Source organism: Solanum pennellii, chromosome 4 (genome assembly GCF_001406875.1).
Source record: "Solanum pennellii chromosome 4, SPENNV200".
Lineage (NCBI taxonomy): Eukaryota > Viridiplantae > Streptophyta > Magnoliopsida > Solanales > Solanaceae > Solanum > Solanum pennellii.
Genome location: NC_028640.1, coordinates 70,739,198 through 70,758,365, shown reverse-complemented (window position 1 = coordinate 70,758,365; position 19,168 = coordinate 70,739,198). Strand labels below are relative to the sequence as shown.

The following is a 19,168-nucleotide window of genomic DNA, read 5'->3' as shown; positions in this document are numbered from 1 at the left end:
GTTGTGTCATATTATATCAAATAAAATCATTAGCCTCCTTCATGTCAAAGGCCCATGTTATGGAAGTAGCAGAGGCGGCCTGCCCATCATCAAAGCAAGCCCAAGTCCATGCAAGAAGGCCCTCCAGATCTGCCCAAATGATGTTCAGCGGTCTGCGCTAAGGCGCAACGGCTTTCGCGCAGCTGCTAGCCTTTCCCACACTCAATTAATATTTGTAGTAATTATTGTTTATGTATTTTAAAGAAGAATTTTCTTTAAAAAAACATATAAGAGTAATGACCAAAATGAATAAAGTTATCTCAAGAACACCTATAGTGCTACAAAAGTTCTATTTTCAGACACGATTAACTAAAAAATTGTTTATATCGATGTCATTTTCTATATTAGAGTTTATCTATACGTTCTAGAAAAAATCACTACAACTTGAAAGCATAATAATATAAAATCTAAGTATCATTATATCAATATAATAATAAAATATGTTTTAAAACAAAATAATAATAATTAAAAAAAAAAAGTTAACTTCTGAGGCATGCGTTTTGTATGTTTGAAATTTGTGCTCCAGATTTTAGAATTTACGCCCTATGAATCTACACCTTCAATTTGTGCACCAAAACGTGTTTGATATGTCCTATACCCAGACTCACCCCAAATTTTTTTCGAAAACATCATTAGAAGTGACAAGTAAAAATGAAATCTAATTTTAGAATAATGGATAATTAAAAGTAAACAAAGAAAAGTATTTAGACATATATAATTTTGGCATAATATATAAATATGCTCATTGACCTGACTTCAGTCGACATTTATACTTTCCAACTTTGAGTGTACACAAGTAGACACACGTGTCTTATGTGACATAATACACTTAGAATGTCATGTAGACACAGAATCGCCATGTAGAACGTGCGTCTTGTAGGACGAATGCGTCTATTTGTTTAATTTATATAAATTTAAGTGTCTATTTGTGCACATCAAAAATTAAAAATCATAGTTAACCATTAAAGTTAAATTAAGCATCATGTTTACTTTATTGAATGTTTATTCTACTTTTTTTGTACAAAATTATTAATAGGTGTAGTGTTTAAATAATGGGTAAAATAGTCCTTCAATATTTAGAGATATTTTGGTAATTTTGCTTTTCAATTTAGGTTTTTTCCACTTTTACAATGGTATGATAGGATGATAATATGATTTAAAGGTCAAATGCTCATTTTTGGAAATTGACACATGATTTTGGTAGGTACCATTGAGCGAGCTCCGAGCTAGGAGCTCACGTTGAGTATTAGGCGTATGTTTATAATGCACAATCGGACATCTAAGATGAAGTTTCACGAAACTAAACCCTATACATGAATCTCAAGACGTTTTGTTATTGTCCATTCTGAATGAGTTCCCTAAATAACCTTTTAAAAGTTTTAAAGGTTATTTATTAAACCAGAGATCTAGGTCAAGAGGACAACAACAACACTTAAATGTAACATGACTCTGAAATAAAGCAGACACAGGAATGTTAATACCACTCTATGCTTTTTTATTGTTTATTACATTAGGCACTTTGTCAAGGTCAAGCAGATATTGCTTTTCGCTCAGCTACCTCATTGCAAAGAGCTCGTAACGAGTGGGTGCTCGATCTTGAGTTTTACCCCACTCCAATTATAGTTGTCTAGATTATATATAAATACTTTTTGTTTACGTACTGAACACGAGAAAATAAATAAGAAACTATTTAATTTTCGAATATGGAACAGAGACCCTGCGTGTTTGACTGTTTCTTCTTGAAATAATTCCACAGTACATGGCCCACGATAGTACCTTGAGTCTTGACAGTCATGGACATTTTAGAAGACTTGTGAATAATTCCAAGTCTTTCTAACTCTACCCGTATTTTACAAGTTGGAGAACTAAATGCCATTGACTTACAAAGACTTAGTTATAATTCATTACAATATAAATACAAGTATAACCATGCACAACTTCTATCACAAACCAAAAATAATCTTTTAATTATTAGCAATGATGATAGTTCCCACAATATTTAATTTCCTTCAGTGTGTTACATGCTTATATCTTTTCACAGTTACATTTGCTACTACTGAGGAAGCAACTGCTCTTCTAAAATGGAAAGCAACTTTCCAAAACCAGAACAATTCCTTATTGGCTTCGTGGACGCTAAGTGGACCTGCTGGTACCAATAGCATTGGAGCGGTGAGTTCTAATGCATGCGACGACTGGTATGGAGTTACATGTTCTATCGGTAGGGTAAACATGTTGAATATGACAAATGCTGGTATCATTGGCACACTGTATGATTTTCCATTTTCATCACTCCCTTTTCTTGATTATCTTGATCTTAGCATGAACAACCTCTCTGGCACTATCCCACCTGAAATAGGAAAGCTCACTAATCTTGGCTATCTTGACTTGTCCTTCAATCAGATTTCGGGCATAATCCCACCACAAATCGGCTCATTAACAAAGCTTGAGACCCTCCACATCTTTAACAGCCAATTAAATGGTTCCATTCCGGAGGAAATAGGTCACCTAAGGTCTCTGACTGAGCTAGCTTTGAATTCCAACTTTCTTAGTGGTTCATTTCCTGCTTCATTGTGGACTTTGGACAAATTGTCTTATTTGCATCTGTATGAGAACCATCTTTCTGGTTCCATTCCAGCAGAAATAGGAAAAATTGTCAATCTCCTTCAACTTTTTCTTGATTCAAACAAGTTAGCTGGTCATATTCCTCCAGAAATTGGAAAACTTGTCAATCTCGTTCGATTTTATCTTCATTCAAACCAATTAACTGGTCATATTCCTGCCGGAAATAGGGAAGATGAAGTCACTTCAGGAGTTAAGTATAAGCACAAACAATTTTTCTAGTCCAATTCCCAAAGCTATAGGAGAATTAACTGAGCTCCAGTACCTTCATTCAAACCAACTTTCTGGTCCCATTCCTAGAAAATTGGGGAACCTGAAACAACTGAATGATCTACAGTTATCCACTAATCAACTTACCGGTCCAATTCCTACTTCTTTTGGCAATTTGAGAAACTTGCAAACTTTGTTTCTGCGTGTCAACAAACTTTCTGGTTCTATACCAAAAGAACTTGCATATTTGGACAACTTGGTAGTGATAGAAATGGATGAAAATCAGTTTTCAGGCCATTTGCCTGAGAATCTTTGCCAAGGTGGGAAACTTGAGGACTTCACAGTGAATAGTAACAAGCTGACAGGGCCAATACCAAGAAGCTTGAGCAACTGCTCCAGTTTCAAAAGGGTTCGCTTTGATAACAACGGTTTTACTGGGAATTTATCTGAAGCTTTTGGTAACTATCCGGAGCTGCAGTTCATTGATTTGAGCGACAATGATTTTCATGGCGAACTCAGCAGCAACTGGGGGAAATGCAAGAATTTGACTACTTTTTGGATAGCCAGAAATAACATTAGCGGTAGCATACCACCAGAGATTGGAAACATCAAAGGTCTTTCGCGACTTGATCTTTCAGCAAATCATTTGGTTGGGCAGATACCAAAGGAATTTGGAAAATTAACCTCTCATAATCTCTCATTGAAAAACAACCAAATTTCTGGCAATATACCTCAGGAACTTGGGTCACTGACAAAGTTAGAGTCCCTTGATCTATCAGACAATAGATTGAATGGGTCGATCCCAACGTTTATAGGAGATTACCAACACCTGTTTCACTTGAACCTCAGTTGTAACAAGTTTGGCCAGAAAATTCCAAAGGAGATAGGGGGTATAACTCATCTTAATGTACTTGATCTGAGCCATAATCTTCTTGATGGAGAAATACCTGCTCAGTTTGCTAGTTTGCGGTACTTGGCGAACTTGAATCTGTCCCACAACAGCCTTTCTGGCCACATTCCTGAAGAATTTGATAGTTTGACTGGTTTGCAGGATGTTGTATTGTCATACAACGAGTTGGAAGGGCCAATCCCTAATAATAAAGCTTTTATGAATGCCTCATTAGAAGGTAATAAAGGTCTTTGTGGCAATGTGACTGAATTCCAACCTTGCGAAAGGCCATCTTCTATGGTGAAGAAGCACTCAATGGCGAAGGGACATAAACTCATCCTCATTACTGTACTTCCTATTCTGGGAGCATTAGTGCTGCTTTGTGCTTTCGCTGGTTCTCTCTTTATGTGTGACCAAAGAAGAAGAATTGGAGACGTTGAAAGACGGGATTCCATTGACAAAGATGATGGTCTGCTTTCAATATCCTCATTACATGGAAGTTCATTATACTGGGATATCTTAAAAGCCACAGAGGAGTTTGATGCAACATTTTGCATTGGGAAAGGAGGGTTCGGAAGTGTTTACAAGGTAAATCTTCCATCATTGGGAAATGTAGCTGTGAAGCGACTTCATTCTTCACTTGAGATTAAGCATCACAAGAGCTTCATGAATGAGGTAAGGGCATTGACAGGGATTAAGCATCGGAACATTGTGAGACTCTATGGCTTTCATTCTAATGCACAACACTCGTTCTTGGTTTACGAGTATGTGGAGAGGGGGAGTTTGTCTAGTATTTTGAGCAACGAAGTAGAGTCCAAGAAATTGGATTGGCTTACAAGGGTGAATATCATCAAAGGTGTTGCTTATGCTTTATCTTACATGCACCATGATTGCTCACCACCAATTGTTCATCGGGACATGTCAAGCAGTAATGTTTTGCTTGACTCCGAGTTTGAAGCTTGTGTTTCAGATTTTGGCATAGCTAAGATTCTCAAGCCAGACTCATCCAATTGTACTGCACTTGCAGGCACATATGGCTATGTAGCACCAGGTAAGATCTAACTTCTTATCCTTTTTTTAGTTCATGAACTATATCTGCACACTACACTCTATATTGTTTCCATCTCATTTGCAACTTTATTGTTTCAGAGCTTGCCTACACATTGAAGGTGACGGAGATGTGTGACGTCTACAGCTTTGGAGTATTAGCATTGGAGGTAATCAAAGGAAAGCACTTCGGGGAATACCTTGCTCTTCTAGCAAATCCATCAACAAGAGATGTGCAGCTAAGCGATTTGCTAGATGAACGCCTTCCACATCCTGAGGATGAAGTAAAAGAGTTTTTGGTTTTCATCGTCAAGCTAGCAATCTCGTGTTTGGTTGAAAATCCAAAATCAAGGCCAACAATGCACTTCATTTCTCATATGTTATCAATGGATCCACCCAATCATCAGATTCCATGAAAGTGAGATTCCTCGAGATGTAAGGTGCCGTTGTTTGGAAAAGATTATGCTCGGCACCAAGTGGTTGTGAATTAGTAACAAGTTTGTTGATCAGAACTTCCATAGCAAAACATTATTAAGACTTGCTTTTTGTATTGTTGAGTTGCTTATATAGATTACTTATTTTAACCTGAAAGATTCAGAGCCTCCGTACTAGAATATATACAAATTATAGTATACTATATANTTGGGACTTGATCTTTCAGCAAATCATTTGGTTGGGCAAATACCAAAGGAATTTGGAAAATTAACCTCTCTGGTTGAGCTCTCATTGAAAAACAACCAAATTTCTGGCAATATTCCTATAGAACTTGGGTCCCTGACAAAGTTAAGAGTCCCTTGATCTATCAGACAATAGATTGAATGGGTCGATCCCAACGTTTATAGGAGATTACCAACACCTGTTTCACTTGAACCTCAGTTGTAACAAGTTTGGCCAGAAAATTCCAAAGGAGATAGGGGGTATAACTCAACTTAATGTACTTGATTTGAGCCATAATCTTCTTGATGGAGAAATACCTGCTCAGTTTGCTAGTTTGCGGGACTTGGCGAACTTGAATCTGTCCCACAACAGCCTTTCTGGCCACATTCCTTAAGAATTTGATAGTTTGACTGGTTTGCAGGATGTTGTATTGTCATACAACGAGTTGGAAGGGCCAATCCCTAATAATAAAGCTTTTATGAATGCCTCATTAGAAGGTAATAAAGGTCTTTGTGGCAATGTGACTGGATTCCAACCTTGCGAAAGGCCATCTTCTATGGTGAAGAAGCACTCAATGGCGAAGGGACATAAACTCATCCTCATCACTGTACTTCCTATTCTGGGAGCATTAGTGCTGCTTTGTGCTTTCGCTGGTTCTCTCTTTATGTGTGACCAAAGAAGAAGAATTGGAGACGTTGAAAGACGGGATTCCATTGACAAAGATGATGGTCTGCTTTCAATATCCTCATTACATGGAAGTTCATTATACTGGGATATCTTAAAAGCCACAGAGGAGTTTGATGCAACATTTTGCATTGGGAAAGGAGGGTTCGGAAGTGTTTACAAGGTAAATCTTCCATCATTGGGAAATGTAGCTGTGAAGCGACTTCATTCTTCACTTGAGATTAAGCATCACAAGAGCTTCATGAATGAGGTAAGGGCATTGACAGGGATTAAGCATCGGAACATTGTGAGACTCTATGGCTTTCATTCTAATGCACAACACTCGTTCTTGGTTTACGAGTATGTGGAGAGGGGGAGTTTGTCTAGTATTTTGAGCAACGAAGTAGAGTCCAAGAAATTGGATTGGCTTACAAGGGTGAATATCATCAAAGGTGTTGCTTATGCTTTATCTTACATGCACCATGATTGCTCACCACCAATTGTTCATCGGGACATGTCAAGCAGTAATGTTTTGCTTGACTCCGAGTTTGAAGCTTGTGTTTCAGATTTTGGCATAGCTAAGATTCTCAAGCCAGACTCATCCAATTGTACTGCACTTGCAGGCACATATGGCTATGTNTTTTAACCTGAAAGATTCAGAGCCTCCGTACTAGAATATATACAAATTATAGTATACTATATACTGATGTTAAGTAATAAAAGCAAGTTCCATGTTTTATGAGTACTGCTGATGTTAATTTAAATAGTGAAAAATCTTGAACTGTGAATGCTTCTATAATTTGAAACACTCTGTAAGTTGAGTGTCAATTGATTGGACACTCTGGTTCACCCCACTAAGCACCAAAGCATAGCTGCATTCCCTGATGTTAAGAACTTGCCACAAAAGCAGCATCACATTGATAATAGTCTAATAACAACATCTTTTTGAAGTTGATCAAACCACATTTCACTGTTAGACATTCTGCTGATCCCTATAGAAACTAATTGACAATTATAACTATAGAAAGCTAAAGCCTTCAATTAAGATTCCAAACCCGAGCACCATATTGGCAATGGAATCCTCAAGCAAGAAATCCCACTCTCGAGTTGAACAAGTAGAAACATGTGTCTAGCGTGGGAATTTGTCTACTACCTAGGATGTGTGTGTCTACTTATTCAATTTTATACTAGCTTAAGTATCTTTTCATGTCTATCTAAAGTTAGAGGATATAAATATCAGTTAAAGTTAAGTTAACGAACATATTTGTCTATTATGCTAATTTAGATGCAAAGTTAAATGTTGGACAAGCCTTCATTCTTGAACAGAGACCTCTGCAGTTCCAACTTAATCAAGCCGTTGAAATTTCTACAATCTAACTTGTTTTCAAAATTGTTTTATTTTATGTGAACGGAACTTGCAATAATTTCACCCCATATAGCTCATGAAGATGATACAACTCATGTTAGTCAATGCCAAAGACTTGCAAAATTTCCAAAAAAATTGATAGAAAATCTCCCATTATTTCCACAAATTTAAAGCTTGGCCAATTGAAATGTTTCTACAAACATTTGTTTTTCTTTGGTATTTACTTTCATGGATAGTGAGACCATTGACTTGAAGTCGTTCTACACGTAATTCACAAGGTGAGAAATAAATGCTATTGACTCACCAAAACTTATAACACTTTGTTTGAATGGTTGTTACGTGTTGTTTCATAATGTATTTATTATATTATATTATATTGTATCGTATTGTGGATACATTGTATTGTTCTTTGCCGTTACATAATGTCATACATCAACAATTTGACTGATAACATAATAAAATAGGATTATTACGATATACTAGATGAGACTTTTTCTTCATATGAGGTTAACCATCGCAAAAGCCTCATGAATGAGACAAGGATCAAGCATCGGAACATTGTGAAACTCTATGCCTTTCTGTTCAAATGCACAACACTCATTCTTGGTTTACGATTACATGGAGAAGGGGAGCTTATCTAGTATTTTGAGCAATGCAGTAGAGTCCAAGAAATTGGATTGGCTTACAAGGGTGAATATCATCAAGGCCAACAATGCACTTCATCTCCAGTATGTTGTCAATGGATCCACCTGTTTCTCAAATAACTTCTATGAAGGCGAAAAACGTCCCCGAGATGTAAGGTGTCTATGTATGGAAAAAAGAAGAAGCAAGTTTTGAAACCAAGTACGGTTGTGAAGTAAGTAAGAATAAAAAGCTATTATTACTAGGACTAGTATTTGTGTATTTTATTGTTACTTCTGCTTATCTAGTTTAGTGTTTCAACCTGAAGGATTCACTATAGTGGATACAATATCAAGTTGAAGGTAACATTTCAATTTTCTTGTGCCAATAAATGCTAAGAAAAATAGTTTTATGTTTGCTAAAGATGAACAAGTTAAAGATATAGTAATACTTGTAAGTTGTAACATTTGGTATACATTGCAATGCATTTCAAATAATGATATTTTAAAGATGAAAATAGAGAGTATTATGCATCAAACTTATAACATCATGGATGTATGCATAAATTTAGAGAGTCTATAGTTGTAAAATACTGGAAACATTTCACTTGTGTTACTAGAGAAACAAATTTCTCTGTTATTTTTAAATAAGTTTCCACATAAACGGCCTTACATAGAACACTCAAGGGGCATTAGAGTCTGTTTAAATGGGCTTATAGCTTTTGATTTATAAGCCAAAAAGACACCTAAGTTATAAGGAATTTTGACTTTTAGTTTTGTCTTCAACTTATAAAACACGATCTAATATTAATCCGTGCTTAGGAAAAAAATTCATTTTTTTCTATTGACACTACGAAATCCCCTAATTTGTGCAGTCTTGAAATGTATTAGTAATAAAAAATTGATGGATAAATTTGAATATANTTTAATATTAATCCGTGCTTAGGAAAAAAATTCATTTTTTTCTATTGACCCTAATTTGTGCAGTCTTGAAATGTATTAGTAATAAAAAATTGATGGATAAATTTGAATATAAAATCTTAGGTATTTCACGTTAGAACGCTATCAATGACAAAAAAACAAATAAGAGATGATCTGCTAATAACAAAGATATGAATTGACCAAAAGTAAGGCAAATTTATAAATGAGAATTAGCATAAATTTGAGACGATTTATTAACGGAAAATGTATGAATAGACGAAAAGTGTAACAAGGGCAAATTTGCAAAATGTTGTCTTTCAAATTTGGCTAAAACTAAAATCAAGATGACTAAGAGCCTGGATCAACATATTTTATGTTTTGTAAAGTTAAAATAGTTTTTTAAGTAATTTCATAACGTTTGAATAAAATAAAATAAAAAATATTTATAAGCACTTGTTTTTAAGTACGACTAACAAAAGTAAGCCAAAAATCAATACAAACAGGTTCTAAAAACTTTCGAATGGAGTTATTTTTAAGTGATTTTAAATCAAAGTAGCTTTTTAAGCATTTTTTTAGTGTTAGAGTATTAAAAAAATGTGTTTTTTAAGCACTTGTTTTATGGGCAACTTTCATATATAGCAAACACAAAACTCAAATTTGTATGTTATGGCAAAATTTGCATAATTGCGCTCCATAGCAAACATCTATATGTATAATTCACTATACATATATAACTGAAAGCTATGCCTATTTCGCTATACAATTGGGCAGGGAATATACAATTGAATCGAATTGTATAAAACGAGAAAGAGAGAAATTATATACAATTTGAATTGTATAAAACGAGAAAGAGAGAAAGGCAAAGGAGACTTGGATAGGGAAATATTTGTATTGTATAATTATAAATGTGTGAGACGATTATATACAATTTGAATTTGTATAAAACGAGAAAGAGAAAAAGGCAAAAGAGGCTTGGGCAGGAAATATACAATTGAATTGAATGGTATAAAACGAGAAAGAGAGAAATTATATACAATTTGAATTTGTATAAAACGAGAAAGAGAAAAAGGCAAAAGAGGCTTGGGCAGGAAATATACAATTGAATTAAATGGTATAAAACGAGAAAGAGAGAAATTATATACAATTCGAATTTGTATAAAACGAGAAAGAGAGAAAGACAAAAGAGACTTGGGCAGGGAAATATTTGTGTAGTATACTTATAAGTGTATAGGACGGAATATATATATATTTGCATGTGTATATACAATTTTCTCTCGCTTTATACAAACAGAAATACAATTTATACATTTCTATTGTATAAAGCGAGAGAGGCGAGCGACAGAGAGCAAGCAAGAATATGAGGGAGAGAGGCGACTGACAAACAGTTTGCTATAGAACACAAATAAATCAAATGATAGCTATTATATTTATTTTACATTATTATTTAGTCATTCTATGCAATTATCTCAAAGTTTTATGGATGGCAAAAACTGCTTAGTTATGGTTCAAATGTGAGATTTTTTCGTCTTACAAATTTTGTATATTCACCGGCTTTTCTACTATTCAGTATACAATATTTTGTAAATATATACTCCCGCCGTTTCATAGATGGCTGGAGGGAGTAACATGAATATAAACATAAATAAATTGCAAACATTATGATATATAATATTAAATATTATTCTTATAAACTCTATTAAACGAGATGCTATGATTTAATTTGATTGATTGTGTTACCACTCCACGCGAGGGCCCTATTGTAGATCAACAGTGATTTTTGTGTGTTTAAAAAGGGAAGAAGGAATGTGGAAAAAATTGACTCCCAACTCATCACCCTGCATTTTCGAGTCTTGACAATCATATCCTCCTCCTGCCCACACAGAGAAGAAGAAAAATGGCAAGTCTTACAGTTCCGGCAGAAGTTCCTTCAGTCGCTGAAGACTGTGAACAACTCCGATCTGCTTTCAAAGGTATTGAAGTCAACTTATAATACCATTAAATCTCTCAACAACGAATATACAGATTCACTACTTTGATTTTTCTAGCATATTCTAAATTCTGTTTACTATCTTTTGCGATTATAGAGATCTTAATTTTTTTTAGATTGATCGGTGATGTTAACTTCAAAATTGATATTTGAAGTTTAACTTCTGGAATGATTTGATTGTTACAGGATGGGGAACGAATGAGAAGTTGATTATATCAATTTTGGCTCATAGAAATGCGGCTCAACGCAAATTGATTCGACAGACTTATGCTGAGACTTTTGGGGAAGATCTACTTAAAGAGTTGGACAGAGAACTTACTCATGATTTTGAGGTCATTTTCATAATTACAGAATAATGTTTGAATTCTTAGTTGATTATTTGAGTTTCTGAGTTACTCTCTGTGATCAAAGGCAGATCTATGACGTGAATTACGTATACACGTTATCCGTATAGTAAAACCATGCTTATTCTGAACCTGGTGACTCTAGATCATGGATTCAACTTCGATTTTTGATCAGAGACAGATCTATGAAAAATATGTATTAGTATGTCAAAATATGAAAATGTGTACACATATAATAAAATCATACGTGTTTTGAATTCACTGACTCGAGATCCTGGATTTGCCTTTTGACTTTTTGATCGTATGTGAACTTTGATCAGAAATGATAACCAACACTTGTACTTGTGTTTTTTCTTGAATGTTTCTCGCAGAAATTGGTGGTAGTATGGACACTGGATCCTGCAGAACGTGATGCCTATTTGGCTAAGGAAGCTACTAAGAGATGGACAAAAAGCAACTTTGTACTTGTGGAGATAGCTTGTACCAGATCTCCTAAAGAACTGGTTTTGGCAAGAGAAGCTTATCATGCTCGTAACAAGAAATCTCTCGAAGAGGACGTTGCTTATCACACTACTGGGGATCACCGCAAGGTATATCATTCAAAGCATTCTAATTGCAAGTAGTCTTATTTGTAGCTCTGTATCCGAGTCCTTAACAATAATTCATTAAGTTGTTGTCAAATTAAATGAGGTTTGAATGGTGCCCATGAAGCATTTGCTCTGTTTTTGGAGATCTAAAGACATATAATCGACAAAGTTCTTGTTATTGCAACATATTCTCAAGGCAAGAATGTCTTTGTGCCACATAGCAATGTAGGGTGTATCTAATGTTCATTGAACTCCATGTTTGTTTGGATGAATAGTGACAGTGAATTAACTTTGTGGATTGATCATTTAAGTTTCCAACTTCTTACAGCTTTTGGTACCTCTTGTGAGCTCCTACCGATATGGAGGAGATGAGGTGGACTTGCGACTTGCTAAAGCAGAATCTAAAGTGCTGCATGAGAAGATCTCCGATAAGGCTTACAGTGACGATGAGGTCATTAGAATTTTAGCCACAAGGAGCAAAGCGCAACTCAATGCTACTTTGAATCATTACAAAGATGAATATGGTGAGGATATCTTAAAGGTACAGATTCATCCGTTGCTTCATTTCTTTTAGTCATACGCCTTTCTACTGTAGGACTGGCTTTTTATTTCTGCTATATTGAGTTATTGAGTTCTTTTGTCAATGTGCAGCAATTGGAAGATGATGATGAGTTTGTTGCACTATTGAGGGCCACCATAAAAGGTCTTGTCTACCCCGAGCACTATTTCGTGGAGGTTCTTCGTGATGCAATTAACAGGAGAGGAACAGAGGAAGATCATCTAACCCGAGTTATCGCTACAAGGGCTGAGGTCGATCTGAAGACTATTGCTAACGAGTACCAGAAGAGGGATAGCGTTCCTCTGGGTCGCGCCATTGCCAAAGATACAGGAGGAGATTATGAGAATATGCTGGTGGCTTTACTTGGACAAGAGGAGGAATGAGAAGAGGATTGGCTCACTTCTGTTTTATAATGACCAGAATAAATATGCCCATGTATTTCAGAGTTGGCATGTGTTTGATGATTGAGTGTGGTCTGTTTCACATGAGCTTTTAGTCCTTTTCTTCTTGTGAGAAACTTTGAATATGAAACATTGTGCTGTCTAAAAATGTTTTCTAATGATTTGCAGCCACTACAATAATCTTCAACTACGCCTAACTTTCAAGCAAGTTGAGATCTATCAATGTCACTTCATCTAATCTAATCTTACTTCAATTTATGCATAATANATTGTGCTGTCTAAAAATGTTTTCTAATGATTTGCAGCCACTACAATAATCTTCAACTACGCCTTACTTTCAAGCAAGTTGAGATCTATCAATGTCACTTCATCTAATCTAATCTTACTTCAATTTATGCATAATACAAGACAAAGCTAACTCCTTGATGTTAAATACACCAGATAAGCACGAAAATCGTAACCAGTAATAGAAAACAGGAACTTAATTAAAGATGAGTCAAAAGACTGTCACCATCCCTTACAATCTTACACATCTTAAAGTTTGAGCAAAAAAGCATCATACAAAGAGGCATCAACCAAAATTGTTGCATGACATACAACAGTCTAATATGTTACTGATCACCTTAATAGGATCGTAGATAAGATACATTCCACATCCAGTTACCTAAATCGATAAGGTAATAGTAAGAGAACAACAACATTTTACTCTCACTTGGAGCATTACTTCTTCAGTAGTCGACGAGAGAAGATCTTCTTGCAGTATGGACTGGTTCGCAGGAGAAGCATGTGAGGCCGCACAGCATGAAGCAACAAAGTTCGAGCCGGTCCCTGATTCAACGTAAAAGGTACAAGGAATAAGAATGCAATCACTGAAACAGTCACCTGGTTTTTTTAAACAGATTTTCCCTATGTAACTACTTTGAACATAAAAATTAACGACACTTGGTATTAAATCAGAGCTTGAAGAATCCCAAGTATATGGAAACAAGAAGTTTAAAACATGCAAGTGTCTACAGAAACATAACAAGTTCAAATGCTAACCTTAGTAACGCCAAGTGCAGACTGAATCACGTAGTTAGCAAAGGGATCTTGCAGCAATTGATCAAAATGTGGTTCTGAGACTAACTCATTGATGATTTTCGACCTGCCTTCTTCAAAACACTTCAGGAGCTTTTCAATAACATGACTGCTAAACTTTTGCCTTGAGAGGTATACATAATGCCTTTCAAACTGAGAGAGCAACATGGCAGCAACAGAGGGTATCTTTAACTCTATTATGAATTGAATAACATAATTCCTGTATCATGAGTTGAGAAAATTCCAATAAGTTCTAGAAAGGGAACGGAACCGAAAGACGACACAAAATGACTATGCAGGCAATACCTCATGTTGCAGCAAGGAAAAGATAAAAATCACAGCATATATATTTCTCTTGATGTTAAAAAGAAAATATTTATGAAATGCAGGCATAGTTCAAGAAGACAAAGTAAAATAGATTGAAGAGTTGCTTGTTTGTGGTGCACTTGGGGATTAAATCAGAGGCAGAAAATGTCACCATTGAACTCCCTATCATGACCAAAAAGAGAAAAAGAAGAACTCCACTACCAGTAGAGTGAAACAATCTAGACCACTCATTCCTTGAGCGAGTTCTGGTAATGAAAGTACAGAAATGGGATTACCTCGCAATATAGGAAGGAATGTGTACAAGATAATCAAATGAATTTTAATGTTGTTCAGATGTTCCATTAAAAAGAAGTCCAAAAACAATCAAGTACTATTCGTCTCGGTAGTTATTTCCGAGTTTGTTGGAATCATCTTTCCAATGGATGACAGTTAAATTTGTCAATTGAATACATACCTAAAAGTTGATGTGATATACAAAACCATAAGAGGCCAACTGCTGAGCCATATTCTATAAACACTCTCACACACTTCTATGAGTCTGCTGGCATTTGATTACTGCTAATCTATATCAAGAGGCTAGTGCCTCAAATGTGGTAACATGGTTATTTAACATGATCCTGGAAGAATATAACACTTACAAGGGTGCAGATAACTTGAAAATATGCAGGCATTCTAAATGTTTCCAAAATTTGAACTAGTAGTACACACATTAGAACAGTAAAAAAACACTGTGTGCCATCATGTGATACTTAATCAGAATGAGTTTTTTCAGCAAGTCCCTTTTGCCTCTAAAATATCTTAGGAAGGTTCTGAGCTAAAAGATCAATTAAGTAAAGAACCAAAGTAGAAGTTCTGAAGTTTACCCAAAAGGATCTTGAGCAAGCTTAAGCCCATTAGTGCAAATCTCAGCAAGCAACTTGTCACGTTGCTTTCCAGTTGAATAAGTGATGCATTTATTCAGCACGCAGCAACCATAACGATGTGTTGCAATATCAACACAATGCTTAGTCGCGACATCAAAAATAAGCTGCACAGTGATTCATTGGACAGACCAATTTTAGAATAAATAATTTAATACTTTAAAAGCAAATCAGACTATATATATCTTGAGTAGATATTGTACAGATATGGAAACGACAATTGGTTTACGTGCTCAACTAGGGTGATCTCCCCAAGATACTTCGCACTCATGTAGATATTCTGTTCCAATGAATTCCAACAACAACAAAATAGTCTGTTTCAGATACAGTACATCCCATGTGATAAGAAACTAACTTGATGTTGAAAGCAAAGGGGTACATATTTTGACTGAAAGTCTTCAGGGTGTTGAAACTATCAACCTATGAAGCAAAATACCTGAAGAATACAGGTTGTTCAAACTATCAACCTGTGAAACAAAATACCTGAAGAAAAGCACATAACATGCAGATAAACGATTGCCACTCCTTTCACCTTTCTTTATAACTAACAGTATTGAGTTCTTTGTGAATTTAGTGATTATTGCTTTACAAACTTTGTCAAGCACACACAGCGGCCCGCGTCAACATGTACATGTATACCTTCTCAAATCTCAACCCCATCAAAGAAGTGTACATGATTATCACGTCTAAGGAAAACCTTAAGGCCAAATACTAGCTGAGTATGATAGGAAAACTTAATCAGATTAGACAATTTAGAATAATGGAAGAACCAATTGCAACAGAATATCTAGTACACTAGAAATGTATCAAAACGAGAGTATTTTCCCTCTGCTTCTAATAATCAAGCTCTAGCCTGATGTTCTTATTTTGTTAGGATGACAAATTTTGTTTAGTTCCATCTTGATGACTCTGCAGCTCCAATTATCCTCAAGGACTCAGTGATTTTCTGAACAAACATCTGATGCTGACATGCAATATTTTGGTGTTTGGTTGTAGCATTGGTCAACATGTGTATTTCCACTCCATGTTTAAGTGTGGAAAACAGATGAATGACTCTCTAGAACCATCAAGTCAGAATGTAAATTTAATAATACTGCTTTTCAGAAACATTTGTTAGCTAATCTACTATGTTTCAAGACATTATCTTGCCTTCAAGTTGTGCCAACAAGAAGGTGGTCTAATATTAAGCCACTGAGAGTACTCCCAAACAAGTAACTTAGGCACATGAATATATTTTGTTTATCAGATTCTCCACCTAACAAGTCCACTTATGTTCAATCAGAAAATGATGGCACACCTTGTTGTGATCCTTGTTTAAACAATGCAAGCAACGCTGAACCACATGATTTCCATTGACATCCATCATGAGATTAAGAATTCCAGGTTGAAGAGCCCTTATAACTAAGGAAATTTCCAGCCTGGTCTTCATTGTCTCAATTAACTTTTGCACGACACGGGTCCTGAAACAAGAAAATGATTGCAACTTAGTTGAAACAAATGACAGTTCAAGAATCAATAATATGAAAAAAGATTGAGCAGAATTTTGCTGTTCTTACCCATGTGTTGTCCTAGATGTTTTCACAAGCTCTCCTGGATCTTTAGTCACCATGAGCACAAACTCAATTCTCTGCTCATCATTACAGACAGACAGTAGTTTCTGCACGAGATAGTTCCCAAATGGATCCTTCATTAACTCAAAGATATGATGAATGATGCCATTGAATATTATCTGAACATCTTCAGAGGTCCCTTCATCAAATATCCTCTGTAAATACCTACACCCCAGCTGATCTTTTGCTGCCAAATACACATGGTTCTGTATATTTCCATCCTTTAAGGCCAAATCATTTCTACTTGCTCCTCTTGCTTGGAATTCAATCTCCCCTAAACGAACTTCACAAGATTCTCCAGAATGCAATAAGCCATCTCTCGCCGGTTTCTTCTCTTGCAACCTTTCCATTTTAATCTCACTCCTTGTTTTTTTCTTCTGACCCTTTAAACCTCTCTGCTCAGAAGCATATTTTAAGCATTCCCCTTGCATAATGAAACTGTCTTCACAACTGTAACTATCTAGGCTTCTTGAACTTGGCAATGGAGATAAAGGGTGGTTCATTATGCTAGTAGGCCTTTGCTTTGCAATGGAACAATCATATTCAGAACTTAATCCCATCAACTGAGAGCCATGTAACGAGCTAAAGAAACTCCTATCAACACCAACATCATCAAATCCACTGTGCTCTGAGTATCGAACGCCCTCGTTACTACAAGGCCTATTCATGTTACACCAGTAATCATAGTTAATTTTCTCTTTCTGATACTTACAGAGGTCTCTAGACAGAGGATTAAGATGAACAGACCCCATTGAATCACACAAATTCTCTCTCCTATGGCCTAATGCTCCTCCTCCACCTGACCCTTGAAAATCACAAAAACCATGATGAGAATTTCCTGTTCCATTGAAGAAATGATCAACCTTATCATCAATATTCATCCCATAAAATCTCTGAGACAGACCCGTATCAACAACTTTATCAAAATTTTGGTCATTAAACATGTTAGAAGACCAACCAGAACCTCCCAGGTGTAGTGGATGATGAGTGTTATCGAGTACACCACCTTGATGAATATTCTGATCAAATACATTCCAAGATTCATCACCATATAAACCAAATCCACCAGCCAACGAACTCGAACCCGAAGACGAAAACCCCATCATCGCTGTCGCATCACCTTGATCATGATACTGATGATTCAAATACGAAACGTCTCCCTTCAACATCCAAAGCATTTCTTCATGACCCTTCATTTTTCCCTCAATGCCCTTCTCTTTACCTCTATACATCACAACCCAACACTCTTTTACAAGCTAATATTATAACATAAATTACACGTACAACTATTGTAAGACGTTAAACATAGATAAAATCAAGAAACCCAGTAATTAAAACACCCAAAACAATACATTCATATCTTTGATATGTTGGAGAATTTTAGGTACAAAAGATTAAGTTTGTCATTGGGAATTTAAGAAGATCTTTACTCTGTTGTTTTGGGGTTTTGGGTTTTTTTTGAAGAAGATAACAGATGGGTATTTGGTAATGAGTGGGAAGAAGAAGAGGACAGTGCTGGTTATGGTTGTGCTCACGCCATTAAAATGAAGGAGCAAAGTTTCGCAGTATTTGTATTGTATGTACTCAGTAATCACACAGCCAGTAGAAAAAGGAAAGAGAAAGAGAGAGAGAGAAAAGGGTGGCTCTGAATCTGACAAAGCAGGTGGTTTTTTTTTGGTAGGGTGTGTTTGGTGTTAAAAAAAATATTTTGCTAAAACATACGTCTTCTAGTATTTGAGTATTTGATATACTAAGTAAAAAATTTCTTTTATTTTGTATTGTAATTTAATAAAACGTTATGATGTTTGGATAGGAAAATGGGGATTTAGGGATTATAGAATGGGATTAGTGATCAATCTTGATTGTTTTACCTTTTTATAGCATTACGATATCAGTAATTGTCGAGTGGTGTGTTTTGTCCGATTGATTTCTCTAGATAGAAATTGTATAATGGTTGGATTTGAGGATCCACAATTTTACATTTCATATTATTATTATTAAAGAGCTAATGAAGGGGCAGATTGGGGCTAAGGGAGCTTCTAGTGTTTGATACGTAAGTAGAAATATTTATTTATATGTAATTTAATAAAACATTTTGTTGTTTGGAGAGGGAGATGGGGTTTAGGAGATTGCAAAATGGCATTAGTGATGAATCTCGATTACTCCGCCTGTTTGTAGTGTTGCGACACCTGTAATTGACGAGCGGTGTGTTTTGTCCGATTAATTTCTCCACATAGAAGTTCGTGTAATTGTTCGATTTGAGGATCCACATTTCATATTATTTTGAGAATTAAAGAGCTAATGATGGGGCGGATTGGGGTTAAG

General features: G+C 35.6%; 4 protein-coding genes across 4 annotated transcripts; 3 read left to right on the top strand and 1 right to left on the bottom strand.

Moving 5' to 3' along the window:
- Positions 1-1,975: 1,975 nt before the first annotated feature.
- Positions 1,976-5,408, top strand: LOC107015973 (MDIS1-interacting receptor like kinase 2-like). The gene is given in 3 exon segments (XM_015216433.2): positions 1,976-2,817; positions 2,819-4,808; positions 4,907-5,408. Coding segments are annotated over 3 exon segments (3,105 nt in total). The 5' UTR covers positions 1,976-2,016; the 3' UTR covers positions 5,221-5,408.
- Positions 5,409-5,565: 157 nt separating this feature from the next.
- On the top strand, positions 5,566-6,770 carry LOC107017015 (MDIS1-interacting receptor like kinase 2-like). Its single transcript, XM_027916619.1, has one exon. The coding sequence runs from the start codon at positions 5,940-5,942 to the stop codon at positions 6,768-6,770; it is 831 nt and encodes a 276-aa protein (XP_027772420.1). The 5' UTR covers positions 5,566-5,939.
- A 4,013-nt stretch (positions 6,771-10,783) lies between these two features.
- LOC107017949 (annexin D1-like) lies at positions 10,784-13,099 on the top strand. Its single transcript, XM_015218252.2, has 5 exons — positions 10,784-11,001; positions 11,205-11,350; positions 11,734-11,952; positions 12,278-12,490; positions 12,601-13,099. Exons 1-5 carry the CDS (start codon positions 10,926-10,928, stop codon positions 12,889-12,891), a joined length of 945 nt encoding a protein of 314 aa, XP_015073738.1. The 5' UTR covers positions 10,784-10,925; the 3' UTR covers positions 12,892-13,099.
- Positions 13,100-13,373: 274 nt separating this feature from the next.
- LOC107017301 (putative pumilio homolog 8, chloroplastic) lies at positions 13,374-18,674 on the bottom strand. Its single transcript, XM_015217564.2, has 5 exons — positions 16,790-18,674; positions 16,531-16,693; positions 15,177-15,340; positions 13,951-14,206; positions 13,374-13,737 (listed from the first exon to the last, which is right to left on the bottom strand). Exons 1-5 carry the CDS (start codon positions 18,073-18,075, stop codon positions 13,630-13,632), a joined length of 1,977 nt encoding a protein of 658 aa, XP_015073050.1. The 5' UTR covers positions 18,076-18,674; the 3' UTR covers positions 13,374-13,629.
- Positions 18,675-19,168: the final 494 nt, after the last annotated feature.